The following is a 27696-nucleotide window of genomic DNA, read 5'->3' on the forward strand; positions in this document are numbered from 1 at the left end:
TCATAGCTTTTCATTCTTTTGTGAAAGACATTTGCCTCAGATTACTACCTCATTCACTGGTAGCAGAGAAAGCTTTCTGAAGCAAATGGAGGTGAGATCTTCACATGACACCACCTTTATATATCTTGCTTGAGACGTTGGTTACCTTTCTACACTGGAGTTTTTCTGTAATTTTACACCTAAATGGCCATAGCAGCTACTAAGAAAACAACATTGTCACTGTTCTTACAGCCTGTCAACATTAAAAAATGCCAAACAAAACACATTTAAGTTCTCTAATCAGAGTGTGAATACACTCATGCTATATATATATATTCTCAATAAAGACATTTTAATTATGGCTGTCATACTCTCAAAAGAACAGTGAAAAGACAATCACAACTTGACGTTTCATCCACTACAAAACAATCCTAAAAATACTTCTAAAAAGTCAAAGAAAACCCAAAATTGATTAATAAGTGTTCTTCTACTGTACCCATTATTGTATTTTCTTTAAAATTAAGCCAAACCCCCAAGTATTACCCTTGTAAGTACTCTAGATTTATCCAAGCTAAGGCAGATGCTTTAGCTGTGCAGACTTGAAAACTGAAATAATGTTTCTTAGCATACTGGTTTTCCACTTCTGGCATCAAAATACACCTCTGAGCTGTTTATCCTGGCCACAGAGAAAATCAATTCCAAGCATTCAAATTCAGCAATTTACACTGTTGTCTTTGAGATGCAAACTTTGCAAACCAAAGAAGTTTCAGCAGATCACTGGTGGATTTTTGACCATTTGCAAAACTGGTAAAAGTAGGGTAGCTTGGGGGATTCAACATCCCTCAAACCACCCTACTTTAAAAGAAAGCAGGATCATTTCACTATTAAAAAATAATTCTGAGGACCAGTTTTGTTAATTTTAGTCATATTTCTATTGGTTCCAATGACAGATGCGTTAGGAGAGCTCACATGACCACATAAATACAATATTTAGGGTTTGACCCTTTCATACTTATTCTGTTTTGTATTTGAAGACCTCTCTTCCCTTTAATTTTACTGAAAGCTGTATGTACATACTCTGTAAGGAATATACTCTTTGGGAAACAAAGTACTCACCACAGATTTGCACTCAATGAGCAGGTGTAACAGCATAATGAAGAGTGCTGCTGTGTTTATGGGGTTTCCAAAAGAAAAAATGTCTATGTCTGAGCCACAGTAAGTCTGTAAAGGAAGACAGTGGTCAGTGTCAAATATTCTTTATATACAGTCCTAACATGAAGTGGCATGAATAACTTCAATAGCATACATATTTGTACATACACAGTTCAGTTCTGTTCCAATTATGATCTTAGTATACATTCATATACCATGGATATACTAAGGAAGTAAAAATCAAATACTTCATTCTATTCTCTAATTTGCTTAGGTTTTAAGTGAGTCAAAATGTATAAATATATTCTGTAGCCAGCACTTACAAAGTAAGGCACAAAAAAGCAAACGAGACTTTGGTAAAAAGCATCCAGCAAGGTTATCCAGAAAGCTGAAGGCAAGTAAGCCTGTAAGAGAAAAACATAATGGCATTGTAACAAATTGAACAAATTGCTGCATCCTTAACTAGCATTAATTCGGATCTGGGGAAGGATTATCTACAGAAGTAATTCCAGTTAGTTTCCAAGTGAAAAAGGCATCTTTTGTGTTACAGTTATTAGAACAAAGATCTCCCTCCACACTAACATTCAGTATTTCAATCAGCAGCCAGCTCTGGGAACTCTGATCCTGCAGCTGTTCCTATCAGAATGGATGCACCAGAGCCTCAGCTGAGTCCCAGGGAGGGGAGGGGGCTGATGGACAGGGAAGTACCCTGCAGCTTGCCATCACTGAATACCAAGTCCCACCTTCTTCTATCTCCATCTCTTTTTGTTATGTGTGCTGTCTGACTCTTCTGTGTGGATGGGACTCCTCTGTGAGCTAATTTAACTCATGAGATGTGAGAAACCAACTCACTTTTCTGCTGGAATAACACATTGATTTTTTTAGTGAGTTAAATCAGCTCCTGGGAGGACCTGATGGGATAACTGGCACTAGGAAAACAGTTTAACTACATGGATGAAGAGGGAACAGGAAGAAAAAAAGGAGAAGGGAATAAGACACTTTCCCTCAGCAGCAGCAGCAGATTGCTATGACAGATCAACCACCTAGGAAACCATAGCTGCCTGTGCTCAGGCTCAGCTATGTCCCATTCCTTCAGGCACTGAGGTGAGACACAGAGGTCAGAAGCTCAATCATCCAGGATGTCCTCTATGATTACTGGAGAGATGGGTTTTTCCAAAGAGCTTGTCATCCCTTTTTTAAGAACTGAACCACTGTCTGAAAGTGATGTGGAAAACTTATTTGCCTTTCAGGAAAGTATTTTAATCTACTAAAGATGAATCCCATTTACTGTTCCATTATTTTTTATGGTTTATACAAAGCTCTACACTCATGATGTCATGGTGCAATATTGTGATGTTGCATCTTACTGCATCTTTTAAAGCACTTCTCTTTTTTCGATGCTGTATTTAAGTCCAAGCAATTATTTCCATGTGCTTCCATGCACGAAAGGAAATGATAATAACTCTAACCACAGAGCAAGGAATGATGAGATGGACAAAAGACAAAAAACTAACAGAAGATAAGGGAATAAAAAGGAAAAGAAGAAAATATATTATGCAATGCAGTAATTCTGATTAAGTTGCTTCAAAACCTACATCTCAGCTCAGATCACTGCATTGTACATATCCTAAAGATCAAAACAAATAATGAGGCCTTGCAACATTTATTTAAACAAAATTCTTTGACTGACAAAGCACAGACCTGCTCAAGCCAATCTACACAGGTTTGGATTGGTACCTAAAGAATACTTTGTGTTTCAAAAGTACTGTAAACCAAGAAACATAAAGTATTTAAGTGTATATAAAAAGAAAAGTAGAAGTCTACAAACAAGTAAACAATTTGTCCATTCAGTGTATAACCTTCTTTCCCTTCTAGACCAGACCTAAACTTCTACTAGGTTATAATAAATGAGACAACGCTAGCACACAACACGTTGTAGCTCTTTTTTTTAGTAGTATTTGTTAGAATAAAGTAGAATAGAACAAAATAAAATATTTCATTTGGAAGGGATTATGTGATCCAACTGCCTGACCACAGCAGGGCTGACCAAAAGTTCAAGCATGTTATTAAGGGCATTGTGGAAATAATGGTAAAGAAATGCCTTCTAATGATATTGTAGGATCTGATCATAAAGAAAATGTTGAGTTTTAGGTGACTCATATAGTCAGTGTGTCTTCTTTCTGGACTATTAGTACCTATTTTGTCTCAGGCTCAGTATGTCTCTGCCTTCAATTGTTATAACAAAGATATTATTTTAATTATTAAATATTTAGAAATATAAATTTAAAATTATGCTAGATTTCATGCTAAGCAAAGCAGAAATCAGGAAAAAACTCACTGAGTTATATAATTTTGACTTATAAACTACTGTCCCACTCCCTCTGGTTTTCTGTGCTAAAAGTTTGGACAGAAATTACTGACAGACCAGTATCATGTATAGTGTTTTCACATGGGAAGGCAAATTTCAGAACATACCTGTAGGGTGAAAAGTACCCTGACTGACAGAAGTTCTTTGAGGATTATTTGAAATTAATCTGCTATGGTTCTTTGTCAGTTGAGATCTTTACATGACAAAGAAAAAAAATAGAGTATACAGAGTGCCCTTATCTTGTTCAAACAACTCCCAGTTTGAGGAAGAATGTGGACAGCTGACACAATGAATGAAATAAACATGCTGGTAACAATGTTTGTCTAGTACATCCCTTTACCCAAAGTCTTGAATTTCTTTTATCATCCAAATGTCTGATAAGATTGGGTCTATTACTGAAAAGACCCTAAAAAATCTTTTGAAAACCAGGTTTTTATTTGTGCACATATTGCACAGGCCTTGACATTTCCTAACAGAGAAAGTAATTTAAAACAATGTTTATCTGAGATGAAACATAAAAGAAAGGCAGAAATGGCTCAAATGCTGACCATTTCAATTTGCTTCAGGCCAAGCACTCTGTAACCTACCACAGATTTCTGGCTCATTGTGTAAAGCTGTGGGAGTTCCATGAGTATCTCTGCAGATATATCTTTGTCCAAGACACCATAAATGATGGGTGGCACCGATGTAAAAAGGAGATTGAAAAGAATCAAGATCCAGTAGTCAGTCATTGAAGTGCCTGAAAACCCGCAGAAAAACTGGTACCAAAACAGGAGATTCACATAGGTCTGAAAAGCCAAAGATGACATGATGAAATTTTAGCCATTGACAAATGCTTTAAAAACAAGAGAAAAACTGGTAGGTCTTAGGTCTGGTTATAGTAAACTGTGGAAACATTTAAAAATCACACATGACTTGCTGAAACAGTTGTGCTGCCACCATATTAGTAGTGCCCCTCACCCACTGTTTCATGAAATCAAACAATGGCTTTGACTGGGAAATTTAGTCCAAGAAATAAGAGCCTCTGGCCTCTGCAGACAAATGAGAAACTGAATTGTTTGACACATGCTTTTTGAAACCATTCACAATAGGAAGAGAAAAAAGAAAATAAAAGTCTCACTAAACCTAACAGTGCTCAAAAATACGCAAAATTCTCCTAGAATGGGACAGCTACATACCACGTTCTTGTAGAAGAAGTAAAGCACCATGTTGGTAAGTCTTGTATAACACCAGTGACCATGGACAAGCAGCAGCTTCCTGAGGTGTCTAAACTGAGGGATTGCAAAGTCACTTGCCATCACAGCCTGTGACACACAAGAAGAAAAGGATATGCTATAACCAAACTGTTAAAAACAAGCTTCAGATACCGACAACCAAGCAACTTACCAACTGCTGGAAATTTTTATTTTACAATTTTTTATACATAGTGCTTGCCAGGTTATCCTCCCTCAGATATCCCCTTCCATACAAGACTTTACAACTAACATACAGAGCTCAGTCCAACAGAGCAGGCAGGAATATGGCTGTCATCATTCTTACCACACAATAAATCACTGCATAGAAATCACTGACACTTAGGCTGCTCATTTCCCTGCAGGACATGAGGAATATGGAGCTCGCTGACAGGCAGCAAACTATTGTTTGAAGCTTGACCTGTGGCATTCAGCTTCTGATTGCTCCTGGTGGAATGCTGAGGACGGGGTGTGAGGCTCAGGCTGCAAAGTTTTGCCCATGTAAGGGAACAGACTGTGGAGCTATTGGGTCTCCAGAGTACATTCTGAACTGATTTAAAATGGAACCTGACATCATTTGCAGCTGTCTTTGGATACGCTACCTGCATGCCTTCCTGGCCAGATATTCCCACACCAGTGTCAGCCACCTGGATCATACTGACATCATTGGCACCATCACCTACAGAGAAAAGAGGAAAAATCAAAACTAGCTTGGCTGGCTATCACATTGCTATGGAGGTGGCATGAAAAGACAAATACAAACACCAGAGAGTTCAGAGAAATACCTTTTTATGGTCAACACTGAAAAACACTATGGAAAACAGGACTAGTAAGTGGAACACACAACTGAACGGAGCTATGTTCTCCAAATAGATCATAGATGTTCCATCTGTCAGAATTTAGCTGGCATGATGCACCACAAAATATGAGTGCTTTAAATCACAGCCAGTCATCTCCCCTCCGCCTCCTAATTTTGGGTGGTTATGATGGAAAAAAAATTGCTCTCACTTGCTGCTTTGCATAGTTCATAACAATGAGTCAGGCTGTTCTTACTGCTTTATACTGACCTAAGTTTATAGACTGAATTTGCTACTTCAGAAGACAGGCATCATCTCACATCAGACACAACTACAATTCAAAGGATTACCTTGCTCATAAAATAAATTTTGTGACAGACATTAACAAAATATACAAGAGAAGAAACTGGCTTCTACTTCTTTTCAGAGAAGGGATGATAACCACAAGACTCACCTACAGCTAACGTCATTGCCTTTAGCTTATTTCGCACCAGTTGAACCAGGACACTCTTCTGCAGTGGTGTGGCTTGGCAACAGACTACAGCCCGACATTTTTCTGTGAGTTCCAAGAAAATATTCTGTAGGCTGTCATGAAGGACATGCTCTAAAGTCCTTCCATCAATAACCAGGCCTGAATTGAACCCTTGAGCTTGGGTGGAGGGACTTGCAGAGACATTTCCAAGTTTCTCACTGTGGTTTTTTTTGACAAAAGCATTCTTCTGGATATCTTCTAAAATTTTGCTCATTACCAAGGCACAGGCATCCTAATAAAAGACAAGAGAAAGGCATCTTATGAAATTCTGTTTGTAGTCTGCCTCCCTTTTTTTAACTCATAAAGTACATATGGGGAAAATGTCAAATGCTGTCCTTGTATAGTATTTATCTTGAAAGGCTCAGACAAGAGGCTGAATACCCCTTTAAAATCACAAAAGATGTAGACTGCTGTTAATGAAAGTGTGATAAACTTTGCTTGAGCAGATTTGCTTGGGTATTGCACTAAGAGAAGAGAGAAAAACCTATGCAAGCCAGAAGACTTTCACAAATTAGCAGGAAGAGCAACCACAAAGAATTCTGTAATATAAATACAGCTTTGATAAAACTTTTGCTCTCTGTTTCTTTTGTCTGGCATGCAAAGCCAAAAGTGCTCTTCATATCACCTTACAGGTGAGCTGCCATGAATTACTGAGGAACTGGCCTTGTGGAATGTTTTACCTTATCAGAATCAATATGAGATGCTCAAAAAGTTTGTGGTATCAATATATATAAAGCACATGCAACACAGAAAAAAATACATCTTCTTAAATCTTCTCATCATTTTGCTTTGAAATGCAACAGTATCAAATCCTAGTTTTTATTCCTGAGCCTAGTTAGAGGGAGGAAGAGCACTTCTGCAAAAGGGGCTTAGTTCTCATTGTCAAGTAAGACACTAATTTCCCAGCAGAATAAAGGAAAATGTTGGCACAAATCAAACTCCAAGCTTTCCTCAAACACAACTGGACTAAAAATCCTTTTTTCACTTTATTTTCCCCACAGTTAATTCTTGCCACACTATCTTTTATGGCATATACGAATTGTATTTCTTAAGATACATATAAAGCAGAGAAAAAAAAGAAAAATTAAAGAATTAAAGAACAATCCTCCAAACCCGGGCCATATCAACTCCTTAGCTTACCACTGAGAGAAATTAGGAAGTTTATTCAATTAAAATAATTAATCATAATGTAGGGACTGCATATAAAAAAACAGATCTTCAAACAGACTTTCTACATACATAGAATGGATTTCATATTTTACCCACAAGGAAGAACAATACAGAAAAGCAAATGTTCTTTGATTTCCCAAGCAAACAACATTTGCTTTTCTGTATTGTCCTGTGGACTAGCCCTATTGAATTTTTCAGCAGAGAAGAAATTCTACTTTTCTACTCACCCTAGTCTGTGATATAAGAGTGAAGATTCTGTCCTCTGGTTCCAGCAGTTTACAAGCATAGGCAATGTTGACAGCTGTCTCTCTCTTGTCACCTGTCAACATCCATATTTTTATTCCAGCTTTCCGCAATGCCTGTATTGTGTCTGGAACACCCTCCTGCAGGCGATCTTCAATGCCAGTGGCACCTAAAGTCAGAGAAGCAGAAAGATTAGTGCTGCTGTATTTCCAGAACCAAAATGCTTCAAGAGTGACAGGATGAGCTGGTTTTCTCTTTGCACCCACATCCCAAAACAGACATGCTACCACGATGTGCTTGGAATTTCCTGAAAGCAAGCACCTTGCAGTATCAAGTTGTTTAACCTCCTTATTTTCACTTCCATTTAATGTTAGGGCCAACCCATATTGCTTATTGTCACACCAGAGACACAAGCCTGCAAGACAGCAGGTCTCCAAAGCAGCTTGACTTCTCTCTGTTGGCTTTAGTGGCAAAGGACACCTGTATAGCCTTAAAAAATCATCAGTTTGCAGCACTGCTCTAGCTTCTCTCCAGAAAGTGAAGCCAGTGATCCCAGAATTCCTTCAGTATCAAGGTTTATTGCATTTGCACTAAGCAGATATGACACAAACGGAGAGAAGGAGCACACTTTACACAATAGGGTCTGTCTCTCTTCAGCTTCTAGCATGAGCTGCCTTTACCACCACAGTCAGATCTTTGCACTTTGTTTTCCCAATGTTATTTGCTGGGCAGTTCTCTAAAATGATTATCCCAGACTGCCTGCAGTTTACCTTCCACACACCTACAGCAAACACTTTTGTTTCATTTCTGCACAGCTGAATGACCTTCAGAGGAGAGGTTCTGGCACAGGCATGCCTTACTTCTCTCTATGTTGTTAAAGGAGAACACAGCACAAGCACATCTGCTGTGCCATGAATGCAACACTTATAGGAAATATGCCCAGAAGTGGGGTATCTCTGAGTATTTGCACAGGCAGTCCTATGACTTGTTACTATCATTTCATGTGTTTGTTATAATTACATTTAAAAAATCTAGTGAAAATAGAAAAATACATAATATTAACAATAAAAGAAACAAAAAAACCCCTATAACAATAGATTTTTACAAAAATCAGGAAAGCACCATCTATTCTCAGTGTGCTTTACAACTAGTACAAACTTACCAGTGAGATTTATGAAAATTCAGGAGTGATGATAAATTCTAATTCTGTAAAACGCCATGTGTTACACAGATTGAGATTAACACAGCTCTCTGAAAGTAAATTCCAATTATGAAAATCACAGGCATTTTCCTGGGAGTTACAGTATTTTCTACCTACCAAGCAAAGTTAGTTTGGTCTCAAGCCTCATGGCAGACTCAAGCAGCAGGTCCTCCCTATTGTCAATGCTGGTTTCTGCTAAAAAACGATGATTTAACCACTCAGCATATTCTGCATCACTCATCACCTACACAGGGAGGGAAAACATAGGCATGTATCTACACTGGGTTTTGAACAGTGCATCAGAAGTGTTCTTATGGTTCTTCTGCTGTCCCCATCCCAAACCTACAAGTGCAGCCCTTGGCAGCACATTGCTTACATGCTCCAGGATGTCCATAGATTTAGTACAATGTTCAGTGTGTTAGATTACTTTTCCAGGCTACTTACTCATTGGCACCCTGCAGGTTCCTGGGGCTGCCTGACAGATTTCCATTTGGATAGAAGGCAGGCAGGGCAATGGGCACAGTGCAATGTCCCCACTGCTGCTCACCTGCAGTGCTGACACTGGCACAGAACCACTGCACAGCTGGGTACATCTTGATGGCTGCACAGCTACACAGCCTGTGCTTTCACTTTGCAAAAAGCTTTATCAAGAGGCTTCTAGCCTGTTTCAATCCCTATGGACTTTTACTTCCAAGCAGCTTTGAATTTAAAATGGAATCTCAAAACATCACTTCAGTTGTGCATCCACAGCTTGTAACACTGCAACTGTTTGTGAAACCCAATAAAACAGGTGTGACTTAATCTCTTTTCTGTGTCTGGAATTCCACCTAGGGTAAGATTCACACAATGAGACCTGCTTATGACTCCTGAAGAAAAATCTGGCTATTTGACAATCCCTGTTTTAAAATTAAGATGCTAAATGCTTGGCATCATGAACTGACAAAAACGGCAATCTAACAGATATCAAGAATTGATCTGGGTTTTCTTACAAATTCTTCCTAAATTAACATCAGGATAAACAAAATGTGGCAATAGAAGAATCTGTTTGGAAGACATGATGTTTGCTCCATTGGTGGTACCACTGAGGCTGGTCACAGACTGCAAACATTCTACAAAATATGTATTAAAAGAAATACCTTCTTAGCAATACACAGAGTGCGTAGTCCTCTTCTGGCATAATCATCCAAATGCTGCTGAGTTCTTTCTTTAATCTTCTCTTCAATTTCAGAATTATTACTATGTACTGTCACACAAAAAGAAGAGAAAGCAAATTAAACATGCATGTTTAGGCTCAATTTAGCAGAAAATTTTGAAGGTCTAAATACATTCCTGAAGTAGCAAAATGTTAAAACTTATCATTAAGGAGTGAATTACAAGTTCTGTAGATACCTTCAGATGCACTTCTCAACAAATCCATCATGACTGAGTCTGCACCTTTTGTGTACACCACCACTTGGTTGGAGACTGGATGCCGAACCACCACTGACATCCTTTTCCGCAGTGAATCAAAAGGCAGGATATGCAAAAGCTGAAACGTTAAAGGCCCCAGACCTGCAAACTCCACAGTTACTTGATCTGGAGTCCTAGACTGTAAAACACATTTATAAGCCCTAGCAGCATGAACCAAGGCAGCTTCATCTGGACTCTCAGCTTCATAACAGAGTTTTGGTGTGGGAGATAATTCAATAGATGACACAGCATGGTTGGGTTCACCACCAGCAGCTACATTCTCTAGATGGATTTCTCCAGGCACTTGAGAATTTTCTGGGCTGTCAATAGCGTGAGGTTCAGAAATCCTTTGAGCATCTCCATCCAAAGTAGGTGAAGCCAGTTTCATTCTAAAAATAGACAGTTTTCTCACAAAAGTATTGGGGCTCTCGGATGATGACTCCTTTACACTTGGAAGTGGAGAAGAACTTAGTCTCCAGACTGAAAACCTCTGGAACATTTGCCTGATTTCCTCAAGTGATTTAATAGGCATCCTACTCAGTGAAGAGAGTCTCATCTGGAACAGAATGGTTAGAGAAAATATTTATGTTAAACTTTTCCTTTTTATTATATTAAGGAAGGACACCTTACAAAATATGTATGCTTCATAATGAAAGCAGTATTTTAAAATTTACCATGTGTTTGACTGCTTGTTTTAAAGATGTCCAGTTCAAGTAAACCATTTGAGTACAGTAAGCAGCCTCTAAAAGCTGTAAAATTGGATGTGTTTCATGTTGAATTCATGACTCCATGCAATACTTCAGAACTTCCAGTAATGAACAGAGTAAGTATGACATTGTAACTTTTTGAAGTTGTGGCACACTGAACTAAACACTTTAACCCTTGTGCTGAATTAGCAAAATACTTGTGAACAATAAACCAATCCCCTCACACTAACTGCTAAACATTCAGTTTATGTTTATCAACAGTTATCTGTTGATAACTTATCAACAGTTTTTAGTGGTTTGAATTAAAAGAAAGTTCCCCTGTGATCAGTGTTATAAAATAATTGGCTTCCTGTTACTCAGAACAGCTAGGGAGCTAACAGCTTACAAAAATAAGGGATAGGGATACAAGGCTGACATTCCTTTCTCACTGCTGGTAAGGATGTAAGAATGAGTTACCAGGAAGCATGTTCTCTTTGCCACTGAAAATCAAAAAGTAGGGACAAACTATGGCTCAGTCCTCCACAGTTCCAGCAAGGTGCAATGTGTCTCCATTCAACATCATGGAAACAGAGACTAGGAATGTCCTTTCATTGCCTCTTCCTATGGCAACACTGAAACTTCCCGTTGGCCTTGAGTTATCTCCTGTCATTCCCTAATCATGAACTCAGAAACCCCCTTCCACATTGCTCCTCCCAATCTACCTATCAGTGACTTGGAGAACTTCTACCCTGCTGGCAAGTTATTCAGACATATTACTTCCAAAAAACCAAGATTCTCACCTGTGAGAGTCTCCATCCCATTTAAGGATTAGGTAACTATTGACTATGAACTCATCCTCCTCACATGGAACTCTAGGCTGCCTACCGGACACTTTCTGGGAATGCTTGGAAGCACAATAAAACATAAAGCTTATTTATAAATAGGAGGTACTTTATACCCCACAGGATATGTTTTGTGAACGTCTCCAGCTATGGCTGTGGGTTTACTACCTAGACGGACACGAAAATCTAGTTCTGCACATGTCACTAATTTTTTTTTTCCATAAACAAAGTCAGCAAATGTAAATCACCAGGTAATGAGGGAAAGAAGTCAAAGATGAACTTGGGAATTATCCTGCAACACAGTCAAAACTGGCAAAAAATAGAGTTATGAAAATCCCACACTGAAAAAACCCAAAAGATTTGAAAAAAAGTACTATTTTTTAATAAAAGCTAGGTTGTGTGCACTCCAAACTACTAAACCAGGGCAGACTAGAAAATGCACTGTTAATTCATGGTGAAACAACTTTATGCCATTCTGCAAAGCAATTTTTCTTCAGACTAATATACATATAAAGCTTCATCTTCCATACTTTTGCTGAATGTCTATTTCAATAGTCAGGGAATAGTATTCCATGAGGTAAGAGCATTTTTAGTTTCAATATTCTGTGAATCTTCAGTGATTATTCTTATTTTTCAGCCAACAATAATCTACTTGTGAAGGTAACCTGACTGTTAATGTATTATTACAGGAAGTTATACCCATATCTAAAGAAACCCGTAACTAGAATATGGAAAAAATTACAACTGCAATTTAATCTCCAAATTTGTCTTGTAAAAGTTACAAATGGTCACAGAAACAAGAAGATTGAAGCCAATTTATCTGTATTATTTTATTCATTAACTCATTGCACTCCATGGTTTTACAGTAATTACCTTCTTCCTAATAGGACAAAAATGCAGAGGTGAAAACGATAGTTTTTTAAATGTCAGTTAATAGTATTTTTATTTTTGTAACTGAACCAAAAGGAGATCAGCTACTTGCAAATATGGTCAAATAACCAAAAGCATGACCTTACCTTCTGACGTGTCTGATTGGGGCCTGAGACTACAACAGTATTACAGATTGCCAGAGCAAGAAAGAAATCAGTGATATACATTGTCTCCAAAGATAACTCGCTGCTAGCTTCTTCTGATTGTTGATAGGAATGAAAAGAAATTTGACTGAACTTCTCCAGCAGTTGTGGGTCTGGTACAACATCTGTTTCCTATTTTGAAATGAACAAAAGTTTCCATCAGGTTATAAACTTAGCCTCTGGAGGTTAAATCAGTTACAGACGATCAAAATGTAGAAGTTCATACAACTTCCCTCCTGTGCTGAGTTGTAATACCAGGAAACAGAGGAACACTGGCATCTTCACTGCCTTGCGCTAGTCCACTGAAAATGGCAAACTTCCTGCCCAAAGACGTAAACACTAAAGGCTTAGTTCATAGCTTTAGACACTTCAACAGAGATTAACTATGATGAATGATATTCAGATACCTTCAGGTACAGAAGCAGAGCTTTCTCCTCACATAACCTCAAATAAGTATTGACCATATTGGTATTTCCTATTAAAAACAAAGGAAAATGCTAGAAACCTCTTAAAATAAAAGAACAAACTGTTATTCAGTAATTTCATTTGAATTGATCATGGATGCAGAGCAGCAAGAGTCAAAGTACAGATCCTCATGAGCCAACATGTGTCTACAATGTCAGCTGTAAACAGCATGCAACCAAGCCATCATGACACCCCAAATTTTGGTGGAAGAGAGAAGGGATTTCTTAAATGACAACCAATCTGATCAAATGGGAGTAAAAAGAGATACCTTCATGAGTTAATTCAGAAATTTAGCAATAAACCAAACAGCTTCTACTTACTATGGGACTGCTGAAAGCCATGTGTCCTGAGTTGGGAATATCACCTGCTTCATCTTGCCTTTTGAATGCAGAGTAACTACCAGATAACTGGTTCAAAGACTTTCTCTTCAAAGGTTCACGCACAGCTCTGCAGTTGTGCCCCTGACATTTTGATGTAGGGGTTGAAGAGCCACAGTGACAATCAGCTGAATCCTCATCCTCTGAATCAATCTCTTGATAGGATTCCAACCTCTTTGCTAAGGAAAGGGAAACAAAATTATTGTTCCACAAGCAAAAGAAACGTCTCCGAAGTAAGGAATTACTTATATAGTTAAGAATAATCCACCATGTATGAAAAATTAAACCTGTAACAAGCCACCACGTGTCTTCCTGTTTGAGCAGCATTCTACTGGATTGAATCCAGAAGACAGAACAAAAATTATCTGAATTCTACATAACTGGAGTTCAAATAAACCGGTGTCATACAACCTCCGGAAGGGCACATTGATGGGAGTCAAATGCATGTTCAAGTGAAGGGAAATTGCATAGAGGTAGGAAGGTAATAGCTTGTTTTCCGTGAACACTGCGGCTATCAGAAGACCCAATGGCTCCATATTGTGGCAAGATGAACTCAGGCTAGGTATCAACAAAACCTTGTCAGAGGTGATGGGACAAATTAGAATGGAATGCCTGAGAAAGCACTGAATAGGACTTTACTGGAGGTTCTGAAGAAATAAAACAAAGAATTTCATAAAGAATAATAGCAAAAATGCTGCTTTAAGCCAGAAAAAGAGGACCAGACTTCTGACAAGTTTTCTAGCCATTATGTTACGATGGATCAGGATTGTATGTCAGAGGTTTGATAAATACAGCTGCCAGCACGAACTCATTCAAACTGTGTTTATTATTTCAGTATTGGACACCCCCTCACAAAAAGATACACATTTTCTGAATTTTTAATTGAAAAGCAAGTTTCAATAATCAAACTTTGTCTGGACATGTGTAACACCTTTGTGCCAGAGATGCAAATGCAGTTCTGTTTCTCTCCACAAATCAATTGTGTAAACAATCTCTGCAGCAAATGGAAACACTCCTATGCTATCATGTGCTTGATTAAGAACATATCCAAGTGTTTGCACTGGAGTTCTGAGAGTGTTTGACCACATGCCAGAAGCTGAAACCTCTGGAAAGCACTGGAACTACGTACACTATTCAGCTTTCAAGTTTTACCTTGCACTGTGAAAACAGCATTCCATGGTCATACACTAGCACTTCAGAGCCTAAAATCCACAGACAGCATGGAACTTCTTCCATAAGGAGTAAAGAATATTTAGTTCATGGTTTCAAATATGTTGGAAAAATGATCCAGGTGGACAAAGGTTGAGTGTCTTACCATTTTCCTCATGGCAATACTCCTGTCCTGCAATGCTGCATCTCCGAAAAACCATCTTATTTTCAGTGAGGGTTCCAGTCTTGTCAGAGAAAATATACTGAATCTGGCCAAGGTCTTCAGCAATATTTAGTGCTCGACACTGAATACTTGAGTCTGTTTTCTCATGGTAAAAATCAATGTCATTCTGTATTAAATAAATTTGTCCCAATTTGACAATTTCAATTGAAACATAGAGAGAAACAGGGATCAAGACCTAGCAAAATAAAACATAGGGATTAAATAACACCAAGGTCTTTGGCCAGTTACAAGCACTAAGTAGCTCTACTGAAGCCAAAGAGTTACTTCAAGGGTACAATAGAGATCAGAATATGACCCATGTTCAAAGCAGATCAGTTACCTGTAACAAAATTATCATTGTCCAGAACATATAGAAGCCTGCTAATGCTGGAGGATTTGATTTCCCATCTGGCCTGGGGATGTTAAAAAAAGGTATTTCCGAATACCTACTTAACCAAAGTCCATGACCTTGAAAACAAAAACAAGATAAAGTCAATCAGTTTTACGTGAAGCATTTCACGGCTCAGAGTTATTATGTTAGCTGTTACACTCTGCAGTTCTTTCTAAGCTTTTAAACTACAATTTTATATCTTGGGGTTTTTTCCCCAACAGGAGTCCCAAGTTTCAATACATACATAAAGAAACACCTTACATGCCTTCCATCAACTGCATCTAGACAACATATCTCAGAAATAAACAAAAATTAACTACACTTCACAAACAGTTTCTTCCCTCCAAAAAAACTTGCTGGCAATTAATTTTCTTATCCTTACTTGTTTAGGTTTTAGTCTACTAGTGAACACATTATCATGTCATAACTTTTAAGTGTAACCTGAAGAAGTTTTATTAAACGTATTTTAACATATTTTAAACACCTTTATGATTTGTCAGAAAAGTTAGTCTGTTTATATGTACTCAAGCTAATACTTTAATCAACCTCTAAAATACCAAGTCAGTCCAACTCTAGTTACACTAGGTCTCTCACCTCAGTGTGTACATGTATCTCATATTACCTGAAAAATCCCAGGGGAGAACAGGAGTTTTGCTGAACAGTTAGTTAGAAAAAAGATAAATCAAATGGAGAAACAGGATCCAGACCCAAAAATTCACATCAGGAACACACTTTTTAACCACACTCCAGATCAAACATGACAAAATTAACTTAAACCTCACAGAACTCCCACCTTTCAGAAAATTACATCTGGATGAAGACTGACAAAATCAATCAGCCACAAAATAAAAAACTAACCATTGTAGGCTGAGAAAGGAAAATAGCAGGAATCTGAGCAATTCTCACTTACCTACTGCACCAGTTAAACACATCAAAAGTAGGAGCAGAACACACCAAAGAATATCAGTGTTCACTTTTCTTTCCAATTTACTACGCTTGTAATGAGGGCCGCTGTTATTCAGCATAGCTTTGGTTTCATGACCTGCAACCAAAAAGAAGGTTGGAATTCTCTAATAACAGGTATCACAACTGCAAGTGCTTTATATTTCCAAAGCTTTGGGAAACAGAATATTTCTATTAAGTAATATTTGAACAGCCATTATAAATATGAGTAAATCAGATTCTCCTATAACACATGAATCCTGTCCTAAAGAAAACTGAACAAGTTAAATCAAAATCTGTCATATATAAGTCAACTTTCATTAGCTTACATAAAATGTCACTAATATTCTTTCCTTTAGAAACATTATTCTTGACCCTTCCATTATTTTAACATTTTCTACAAAACCCTACACCTGTGTTACAACTATCTGGCTGGATACATCATATTGATTAGTGTAAAAAACTCTGTCCTTTCTACAAATTGTAGAACAGAACCAGAAGAACAGCAGTAGCTTCAGTTTTGATTAAGAAAAAAGTCCTAAGCAAGTCACACATTTCCATATACATTTCAAATCTCAGTTTACCATTGCAACTAACAAGTTGAGGATGAGGATCTGTTCACACACAACAGATCTGCCCTTCCAGGAATAATCAGAGGTATCAGATGTTACGGTGAAAACAGAAACAAACTTAACTCAGATATGAATTCTTAATATTTCTACCTATGGCTGCCTTCTGCTGGATTCAAGCTTTTACTCTCCCAATTCCCCTTTGTACAGTACTGTTTCTCAGGGCACACAACTACCTTGTTTGCAAGCCTGTGAAAGCCAGGGCAGTTCACTAACCTGCATATACCACTATGCCTACCACAGCTTCTGTGTTTCTTACTGTGCATCCTCGGAGCAGTAAGTTTTCCTTGCTGAGACCCACTCGGTCCATGTTTGAATGCTCACTGCAAAAAAAAAAGCACCTCATGTCAGCTGTAGGAATCCAGCAATTACCAACCAGGCTTTGCAAAACCATTAGGAACAGATTTCCCAAAGAAGCTGCAAGTCACTGAATGCCATCCTGACATGTCTGATTGGACTTTTCAAATGAATGGAGTAACAGGAAAGCAGATCGCCCTTTAAAATCTGAACATTTGCCATATGGTATTTGAGAAGCAGGCAACACTATTGAAAAGACTGGAAATCTAAACACTGGAAATCTAAACCCCTATCCTATTCAGATTATCAGCATCAGAAAATATTTGAAAAAAATATTAAATCTCATCGTAAATTTCCTGTGAGCACCATCACTCCTGTGGTATACTTCCAGTGCAGCTAGGCCCACTCTTTGTCAAGGTGCTTCCTCAGAGACTAAGATTTATATTTATTTATTTTTATTCTCAAATATCTAATGTGTCAGTGTGCAAAGGGAAGAATAAAGACATTCTAACGCTCAAAACCTGAAAACAGGTAAAAAAGCAGTTTGTTTTCCTACTATCTATAGAAAGTCATAAACATGTAAGTATCACAGAATCATAGAATGGCTGGGGTTGGAAGGGACCTTAATAATCATCTAGTACCTTAATGTCCCCTCCAACTCTAACCATGAAGAAAACTCATAAACCCAGTCTGAAGAAAAGACAGAGATAGGCATACTGGTCAAAAGGAGTTTGATCAATTGACTCAAGGTTACACAAAAGAAATCAGAGTAGGAAAGTAAGCCAGTCCTTCCGATTTCTAATTCTAAGCAATGCAGCTTGCCCAGTCAGGCTGTGGTCCAGACCAAATACTACAGATACCATATATTATGAAGAGCAGATTTAAAACAACTATTTCAAGTATGAAGTCTGCAAAACAACCTGAACTAAGATGTTGAACATATTTAATACAAAATAAAAAGCATCAGTGCCCCATCTGCTGCTCAGAAAACCCTTCTGGAGCTCTGTCTGTTGTGCTGCACTCAGAAATGCAGTGGTGCAAACTGACCTCTATCCATATCACTACTTCTTAAAGCAAACATTACAAGATCTCCTAAAATTAGTAAGAATGCCAAAACAAATGACAATAAGTTTAAAGAGCCAGCAAGCCTACTTACACAAAGCCTCGGAAACGATTGAGGTCGTTGTTAGGACTTTCACACTCTATTCTACTGGAAAATTCTTCTGGATCAATTTCAGAGACCTAAAGCCATGGGAAGGGAAAAAAACCCAGAGAACTCAGACAAAATGTGTAGAACCTAAAAACATTGTAAATTTAGAGGTTCAGATATCACTACCTAACAATTTAGCCTCTAAATTGTAGGCTGCTGGTGGTGTTGATGGTCTCCTACTCAGTATAAATCAGACTTACACACCATAGGTCTTCCTAGTAAATATTAAACACTGTCAAGTATCAGTTAAATTGCTGATATTTTGAGAACACTGGAGAGGAAAAAAATGTGTGGAAGGATGAGGAGGAAGAAAAAAACACAAAAGCAGTAATCTGAAAGGCAGAGATTTCCCATAGATTTTTCTCATTGTATGATAATGAAAAAACAGGAAAAAGAGACACTGTCTTCTCTGCAAGCAGAATTTCTTGCAAACAGACTTTTTTTCCCAAAACCATGACCAGGACGGTTTCCGTGCTAACACAAAGCAAGCAGGTAGAACTTTGCAATGATGTTTGAGACTTACAAGTACCAAAGAAAGGCTGTTATAAAAGACCAGAACTACATATTGCAAACAAAAAGCAGGTGAGAATTTCAGTGAAAAGTCAAGTAAACTAACTCTCCCGTATTAATGAGAATAAACATGACCAGAAGTAAGAGAAAAACCAAAAGGCCTTATCTATGGAATTACCTGCTATTGTGATTTAATTTCAATTGATGGCATATGAATATGCTTCTAGTCTCTAGTATAACACAGGCTTCCCTCTGGTAAAACTGAGTCATTTCCAAGCTGAGTATCTGCCACTAACTCTTTGGAAAGCCATTTGTTCTACTTTTTTTAAAAAAACCCAATGACCAAGGTTTCAAACTCCCAAGCATAATTCACCTAGTTCACAGGTGTTAGTGAATATATCTTCAAAATAATTACAAGTCTCTGAGAAGGCTGTACTCTATCAACTGGATGACTTCACACTGGCAGAATAGCATCTGTGAGCTTAAAACACAATCCTGTAAGTAGAATTTGAAACTCAGAAGATATCATATTGTCACAAGTACTTTGTTAGCTTGATTAAAATTCTTTTTTGCTATGTTTTGCTATATTGATTTGTTGCACTGCATCGACCTGAAGTCAGCATGAACACAGCCTTTGACACAGATATATTCAGTTTCTTTGCAAACTTACTTAACTGTGAAAGACCTGTCTCCCTACTGGCCCTTCTCATGTTGATTTGCATTGGAGGTACAACATTCCTATAAGATGTTATAGACAGAATGTTTGACAGATGCTTAGCAAGAATTTTGCACTGTACACTGATTACCCAAATAAGAACTAATCTCAAAGTGAAATAGTCAAAGCAGTAAATTATTTTCTTCCACTGTCTAGAAACATCTAAATATATATTGCTGGTGGAGCTTCCTGTAATGTACCTTGAAACAGCAAGCACTGAAACTCTGGGTGTAATTTATAGTGGACACAGCTATCTACACTCTGCCAGCATAAAACAGAGGTTACAAAAACTATGTCCTAAAGCAGCTGTCTTGATATGGACACTCATCTTCCTGGACTATAAGTTTATTTTCTATATTTTTTCATTATAACTGTAATTTTGCAAAGCAAATACTGAGGGTAGAAGCCTTTGTATGTTATTTCTTGAGAAGTTTTCTTATGTTTCCTGGCACAAAAGAGAAGATTTAAATTTTGGCAGAATTAGAATTACTTGAATTTTGTGCAAAGGTCCCTAAAGAAGGGAGACAATAAAGATGGAAACTGAGTAAGTGAGTTGGGAATGACAGGCATCAGACACTCACTGACATGGGGAGATGCAGATTCCCAGGGCCAAGCCCGCTTGCTTTGGCTGTGCTGTGTTCCTGCCACACACACCATTTGATAACATAGCATGGGAATGGAGTGGGTGTATGGCTAAGGTGGAAGAGGAGACCTAGGAATGCCTTTGATCAGCTTGGCTGAGGCTTCCCAGAAGAAAAGAACAGCACTTGCCACTAGCTTTGAGGATGCTGCAGCCAGGGCTGGATTCAGTCACTGACCATACAGGCTTACAGGGAACCAACTGCTACAGTTCTTTGCTACTTCTTGTAATCTAAAAGGAAATATTTGCTGCTCACAGTGTTAGTGCTAATGGCATATCAGTTCCTCCACCCCCATGAACCTGTACATGGTTCAGCTAACCACATGAGGGGTAGAAGAAAAAGAGATTAAACCCTTCCTAAGAGGAAGCAAAATTTTAGTATCTTGAAAGCAGCAGAGTAATGTCAGTTTGTTCACAAAACTGTTTTATCACCCTCAGGAACTCAGTCCTCTTCTGTTTTATGTATTTCTCTTTGAATGCCAAGATGGTTGGAGACAGTGTTCTATGTTTCATCACCCACTGCTATTTAAGAAGCCTCAAGTTAGTTTCCCCATTTCTTTCCTGTTGTCATTTAACCATTGAAAAAAATAATTCAAAAATCACTATGAGAGTTTCAGCACCTGCCTCCTGCTTTCATTTTGCCTTGTCTTCTCTTAAAGGAATCCCATGTGCATCAACAGTGCCCCATTGATAAACTTTCTCATTGTGTTTCTACTTCCTCAGTCACAAAGAAGCAGGACATAACAACCTTGGAAAAAGATTAAGATTCCGTAATTATTGTATTCATATGTTCTTTAATTTGGTGTTGTTTATTCCTTTTCTTCTGAGGTTAAAAAGTGGGAGAGGTCAGTCAGTCAACCCCTTACACAGCACTGCCAGTTTTACTCAGCCTGAGTTTATAAGGACAAATTCCCAGGCTGGAGCTCAGTTGGAGGTGCACTCAAGGTCTGTGAAGCAGACCATGACTGCACATTCAAAAACCAAGCCATCTGACAAGAAGATTCTACAGGAACTATAAATGGTTTTTTCCTATTTGATTACAAAAATGAACAGTCCTGGCGAAGGAATTGACACTTTTTTTGGACAGCATGACTCTTCTTAGAATTTTGATACAAGCTTTCAGAAAATGAAAAAGTCAGTCTTTTTCTTGAGTGGAACTCAAATCAGACCTTGGTAGCAGGAGCTGCTACAAGAATTGGGCCACCTCAATATGCTGTAAGCCTGAAGAACCATTGGAATTTTGCTTTGTGTAATAATATGTATATAAAAAAGGATCAAACAGTCCTTCCTGCTTTGCTGTTTTAAGATTAAATCAAGAAATAAAAATAAAAACAGAAGTAAAAATAAAAGTAAGCATGTGACTGTTAGGGGATAAGAAACAGCCTCGTACATGGATAGCACGTCACACCCTTGGTACTACCAGACCCACTAAGGAATGGCACTTAGAGACAACTTCTCCTCATTTCCTCACCACTGCTGTCAATTCAGAGGCAGTTCAGGTAATTTTTATCTCCAGAGGTCTAAACACTCCATTGTTATGGACAACACTGAAGCTCCCTGCAGTTGTTTTAAGCATGGTGTTCCAGCAGCAGAACTGAAGTCTACAGAAATGTCAGGACTCTTTAATCTTTTAATATTGTCTTTTTTGTGCCAGCCTCCAGCATTCTGGCTGCTAGGCATAATATTAAAATATTATATGGGAGTAACAAAGTGTATGCAATGTGAAGAAAGGCTGAAAAAGATAGTACCTGCTCTTCTCTCTAGGCCTTTAGATAGCACAGAAATCCCTTCTAAAAAACTCCAATTTCTCACCCACGACATGTTATGCACCATAAGTAACTACTTGAGGTTTACAGTAATTGTTAATTTTGCTGGTTTTCATTACTTGAAATAGACCTGTCTTTCTCTGGGTTATGTGAACATGAAAAGATTTGCTCCAAAACCACTCAAGCAACAAATTAGAACTGTGTTACCTAGTACCTTGATTTTCAGATGGGGATTGCTGAGCTACCATGAATTAGGCAGTCTAGAGGGCTGTTTGGGTTTTTTTAGTTCACCACGTGTCATGTCAGCTTTCTTACACCACTAGAAAAGCACAATTTTTACCTGCTCTGAATATCCTCTCACCACCTGTCTCTGCTTTAGATTGGTTTCTCCATCAAGGCCTGCAGTTTCAATATAACAGATCCCATCTGGGTCACTGGAATATAACAGCACCATGTCAGCAGGAATGATTTCATTGCGTGAAAGCCGGACAAAGTCCCCAACATTGACATTTTTCCAGCACTCATCTGTGTATTTCTTCTCTTTCCTGAAATACACAGAAGAACAGTTATTTTTTTACAAATGCATAAGCTGAAACTGAGAAAAATCTAGAGGTGCTATTTGTGATGGCTACTACAACATATAAAAAGTGACATTTTCCAAAATACTTGTTTTCCCACATGGAAACAGAGCATGCAAAAAAGATTAAAAAAACCCCATTCACTATACTTCCTTCATCTTTGTATTTTACATCTTGGAATATCCTTTTATGACAGGTATACAAGAAAAACAATTATGTGGACAGCACTGGTATATTCTTGGAGAAGTTTTTTGATGGTTAATTTAGAATATGATGCATTCCTGTCTTTTTATCATCCATGATAATAGATGCCTAGCAGACTCACCACTAGCAGATTGCCTGCCTGACTTGCACCCACACTGTATAACACTGCAGTCCTGCATGGTGGAATACAGATGTTAACACTTATACTGAATGAACTGTGTGATGCACACAAGTAGAAAACCATCTTGTTCTTTTGGGGAAATGGCATCACACTATGAGTATGACGTAATGCCATTAATGAATGATAAACTAGCAACCTTTCAATTTCCATTAAGCTGTTTAAAAATAATTAAAAATACACCTTTCAAAACAAATGCTATGTTTGACAATGCTTAACTAGTCAAAGTGCCCTGGTTAGTACAGTACAAACACATGCATGAACTCACTTGCCTCAAAGCAGAACTTTTTTTCCAGATTTTACACTAATATGATAACCATTTAACAAAACTGGTGACCTAGTCACAATTAGTTCCTGAGTGAACATATCTAAACAGCCCTGCTTGAGCAGGGGGATTAAGACTAAATTACTTCAGAGACCTTTTCCAAATTACATTATTTTATGCTTCTATAAGTATCCAGAAGGTAAGCAAAAGAGTTATTACTTTCATATAATAGTCATAGTCAAATAATAACAATAAACCACAAACACTCTTGTCTCTTACCTGCTATATACTTTGGTTACTAAGTTGTTTATCTGTTTATCCATTTTGTACCTTGAATAATCTTCCAGACCATCCTTCACTGCAATAATTGTCAGAACCCCAATCAGAGGTAGCATTGTAATTTCTTTTTGGAAAGCTTCAACTAGAGGAACCCAATTTAGGACAGCCAGAAATAGGAAATATAAATTGGCAATTCTGAAACAAAGAGAAAACACAGGATTTAACTGTGCGAGCAGGCAATGATCCTCATTTCCCCACTCCATGCTATACAGACATTTAAGTTACCAGCAATTTATCTTTTCTTCACCCACAATTTAAGGAATAAGTATCCCAAACTCTGTTTTCACTATCCAGTCAATAGACTACTTAGCAACACAGTTGCTTAACATACATGACCAGGTAATGCAGAAACCAAGAATTCTCCTGTATTTTCAGACTGTTGTCCAGGCACATGTTTTCCAGAGTGAGGCACTGATGAATTTTGCACTCTCAGATTTCCAGGTCCTTTAAACTTAATTTTATCATCTCTTATGGAAGATGACATATTTTAAAAAGGGAGCCATCCTGTAACCTCCTTGTGTAGCTTGACAAATCCGCAGCTCTTCAAGCAGAAGGAGGATGAAAAAAATTGGCAAGGCAGAAAGACATGAGGGAAGCAGAAATAGACAATTGCAGGAAATAAGCTGAAAAGCCCACTGTTGATTGGTGTGTGGCAGTGCTCCAAGAGCAAGGAACAGTTCCATAGTCCAAAGAACAGAATAAGCAGAAAGTACATAAGCTAAGGAGAAAAGGAATAGCTCAACAATGATGATACTCAAGAAACTCTGGCCTTATATAATGTATCTTTTCAGAAGTGATAGGTCAGCAAGAGGAATAATTTTTTAATATATAGTAACACACACAAATGTTTAAATAGAAGGATTCAGCTTCAGAAGAATTACCACAATCAAAAAGGAGTTCCTTACCTGTGAAATTGTTCAAATAAATTCCGTGGTAAAAAATTCAATAAAGTATACCTAGTAGTTCGTATTTTGTTGTTCATGTACAGTTTTGATACTTTTTCATACTCTTCCTTAAAATGTCCCAAACAGGGTATCACTATCCTATGTTTGCCAGTAGTTTTTGATGATTGATAGCACTTGGTACTTGAATTGTTGCTGCTGCACTCTCTGCCCTCTGCTGATATCAGTCGCTGCCATCGGTATCGGGCCCAGCGGATGGGATCTGCCATTGCACCTGAAACACTTTACAGTCCAAGGAGAATCATCTCTCTGAAATGTCTGAAAATACAGCAAGTTACACAACAATTCTGTAAAGGCTTCAACAAAAAGTCACAGCTACCATTTTGAATGAACCTAGGGAAAAAAAACTGATTTTCATAATGAACCCAACCCAGACTGTTAGTAGGTTATGTAAAGTCAGGAACTTCTGCTTCAAAGATTGAATTTATCTGAATTTCATCAAACCTTTCAGGATTCGATAATTTGATTACTCTGTTTAAAATGCACAATATTTTTGTAATAGATGTCCACCCACCAGTTTCTCATGCTGTAGCATGGTGCAGAAAGGTAGACAAGCTGCTAATTCTGCAGAGAACAGCATTTTGAAAGGAATCCTCATCTCAGACACTGCAGTCTGTGCTGATGGTTAACAAAAGTTCTTAAACTCAGAAGTCAACAATCTAGTAATATGCATCTGAGTACAGCCTTAGACACAAAGTGAGGACTTGCCAGTGAAAGGCACTAAGTAGCTATTATCAACCAAACTGCTTCCAGTGAATTAAAGAGGTTTGAGAACTTTTAACAAATGACAGAGGATTAATAAATTTCATGCCAATGCTTCTCCTTTATCCACCTAGCTAAGCTCTAGCATTCTACCCAGGAATTTCTTTTCCTACAGAGAGTCAAAGTTCATAGCTATAGGTGATACTCATTTATAGATATATGTGTTGCTCACTTTATCAAATCACCCAATGCAGTCAGAAAAGGCCTCTTGCACAAACCATGCTTTAGTAGAAGCTCTGAAGTGCTGGTTTTTATAACAAAGGTTTTTACAATTTGAAACTTTTAACTAATGGTTGCTACATTTCTTGTATTACTTCTTCCATAGAACAGTTCATCTCATATTTGTTTAAAACTATAAATTGTACAAGCCCAAAATCACCAGTACTTCTCACTCTGGGTTACATTCCTTCCATCTGGTATTTTACTGCCTGCGTAGATTCTAGCAAAATTTTTTAATAAAGCCTCTTTCTAAATTCCCACACAAAAGCTGCTTCTAAAAATTGCTGGATCTTCCTAAAGGAAATCTCTTTACAACAGACTCTCCTGTGTGGTCATCAAACTAATCCTGACTTTGGTTTCAATGAATTCAAGCTTCTGTTCATGTGGTATCTTTCTCTTCTACTGACAAATGCCACTCTGTCCTGCTCAGATTCCTCCAAAATGTTGCTCTAAATAGGAATTTTCCAAACTATCAACTTGACTATTTTATCCAGACTATCTTGTACATATCTTTGTTGATTCTTCTATTACAACTTCAGAATTCTTGACACGTGAGTGCAATGCCCTCACCAGGTCCTCTAAAAATTGGGTACTGTTCATATCTCCACATCAACCCATTCTGTTCTGAAAAAGGAGATTCTTCGCACTTCCTAAAAAGCCAGGATGTCTGTGTCACAGCTAGAAAGTTTTTCTCTGAAGCTTATCTGGCCTCTTCATCGCTTCAAATTAAGATGGGACATTTTTGTCCCATCACCATTAGATGTGGTAGCTACTGACTGTCATGGGGCCTCAGAAGACTGTAACTCTGTACATGAAAATCACCTTCTTTACAAACCATGACCTGCACATGAAGGAGAAACAAAACCCCACCAAAACCTCTATATAACATCTCCTCTCAGCATCCCCTGGCAGTATCCTGCTGTACTTCCAAGGCCCTTCAGCTCCCCCAGACATCATGAGGGTCCAGTCTGAGGAAATGGCTTTCCTTTTTTCCTCAGTCCTAAACCTTGTGGTCCCAGTAATCATCAGACTACCAAAGGCCACAAGGGAATGTAGCAATGTCTGGGACTTCTAGGAGAAGCAAGAAAGAAGAAGTTGTGAAGATTTTTTAAAATACACGGCATCCTCTGATTTTCACAGAATGTGGCATCTTCTATCTTTGCTTCCTCTAGTTGTACTGCCTGGGAGACAGTTCCCAGAGGGACTTCCCTCTGCAGAGAGGTTACTATCCTATTTTTGTCAGGGTCAGCCCTTCCTCCAGAAAGGGGAACTCACATTTAGAGCAACTATTTCACACCAATGAATCACTTTCAATGTATGGCTACCATACAGACATACATATGAACACTGACCAGTACACATGGGAAAGAGATGCTTCAGTAAATTTACACTTTTTTCCCAGGATGTCTGTTAATTGTCTGAGCCTGAGAACAAGTTAAAGATTGAAAGGTTTTCAAAAATGTTTAGGGACTGCAGAACGTACTGCTAGCGGAGTCCATACATGACTTTCAATAAACCTAGAGCTCCCAAACCCCCAAATTAACACAGACTCATCTACAAAAGCCAGGACTGAATTAAAGAACAAAGTACTGGAAATTAAAGAATTTTAAAAGATGACTGGCTGAAAAGAGGTAGGTTGGGTGTTTTTCCTGCAATAACGAATTTCAGCAGTTCAGCAATTAAAAAAGCCCCAAACTTCTGGATTCTGGATGGCATCCTTAAGGCCTGGCCATTTTGAAGAAACAACAATTCTCCTTAACTGTCTCTGCTGTGACAAATCAGTAATTGTAAAACAGATTTTGCACAATGGAAGACCTTTAAAATAAATGTACGCTTTAACTAAAAATATGCTGGATTATCACGGAGAGTTTTACCACAATTTAGTCTGTAAAATTTATCAGACTCCTTTAAGCTTTCATCTTTAGCATGAATCATGCAGGGTGTGTCCATTAACCACACTTGTGCCCAATAATCTGACATATCTCTACACACTGTTACAGTGTACAATGACCTAGGAGCAAACTTAAGGAAGTAAATGGCAGGAAATTTCCCAAGATACCGCCAGCCAGATATCTGAAATTAGGTTATATTTGTAGTGAAAATCATGTTTGTTTTCATAAGACCAGGCAAACAAACATCTGACACTGATGA

The 27696-nt window shown here is 38.0% G+C and overlaps 1 protein-coding gene across 1 annotated transcript in view; it reads right to left on the minus strand.

Annotated features, from left to right (window-relative positions):
• Window positions 1–24773, minus strand: part of ATP10D (ATPase phospholipid transporting 10D (putative)) — a 29356-nt gene extending 4583 nt beyond the window's left edge. The window contains exons 1-20 of the mRNA XM_058024383.1: window positions 24508–24773; window positions 23543–23737; window positions 22379–22583; window positions 18354–18439; window positions 17117–17223; window positions 16240–16371; window positions 15279–15406; window positions 14882–15134; window positions 13510–13745; window positions 12668–12856; window positions 10064–10679; window positions 9811–9917; window positions 8792–8918; window positions 7458–7642; window positions 5983–6292; window positions 5334–5410; window positions 4678–4803; window positions 4087–4287; window positions 1455–1535; window positions 1096–1200 (exon numbers count right to left, since the gene is read on the minus strand). Of these exons, the coding sequence (XP_057880366.1) occupies window positions 1096–1200; window positions 1455–1535; window positions 4087–4287; window positions 4678–4803; window positions 5334–5410; window positions 5983–6292; window positions 7458–7642; window positions 8792–8918; window positions 9811–9917; window positions 10064–10679; window positions 12668–12856; window positions 13510–13745; window positions 14882–15134; window positions 15279–15406; window positions 16240–16371; window positions 17117–17223; window positions 18354–18439; window positions 22379–22583; window positions 23543–23737; window positions 24508–24773 (3732 nt within the window). The remainder of the gene's footprint in view (window positions 1–1095; window positions 1201–1454; window positions 1536–4086; window positions 4288–4677; window positions 4804–5333; window positions 5411–5982; window positions 6293–7457; window positions 7643–8791; window positions 8919–9810; window positions 9918–10063; window positions 10680–12667; window positions 12857–13509; window positions 13746–14881; window positions 15135–15278; window positions 15407–16239; window positions 16372–17116; window positions 17224–18353; window positions 18440–22378; window positions 22584–23542; window positions 23738–24507) is intronic.
• Between the last annotated feature and the right edge of the window lie 2923 nt (window positions 24774–27696).

Source organism: Melospiza georgiana, chromosome 5, assembly GCF_028018845.1.
Source record: "Melospiza georgiana isolate bMelGeo1 chromosome 5, bMelGeo1.pri, whole genome shotgun sequence".
Classification (NCBI taxonomy): Eukaryota; Metazoa; Chordata; class Aves; order Passeriformes; family Passerellidae; genus Melospiza; species Melospiza georgiana.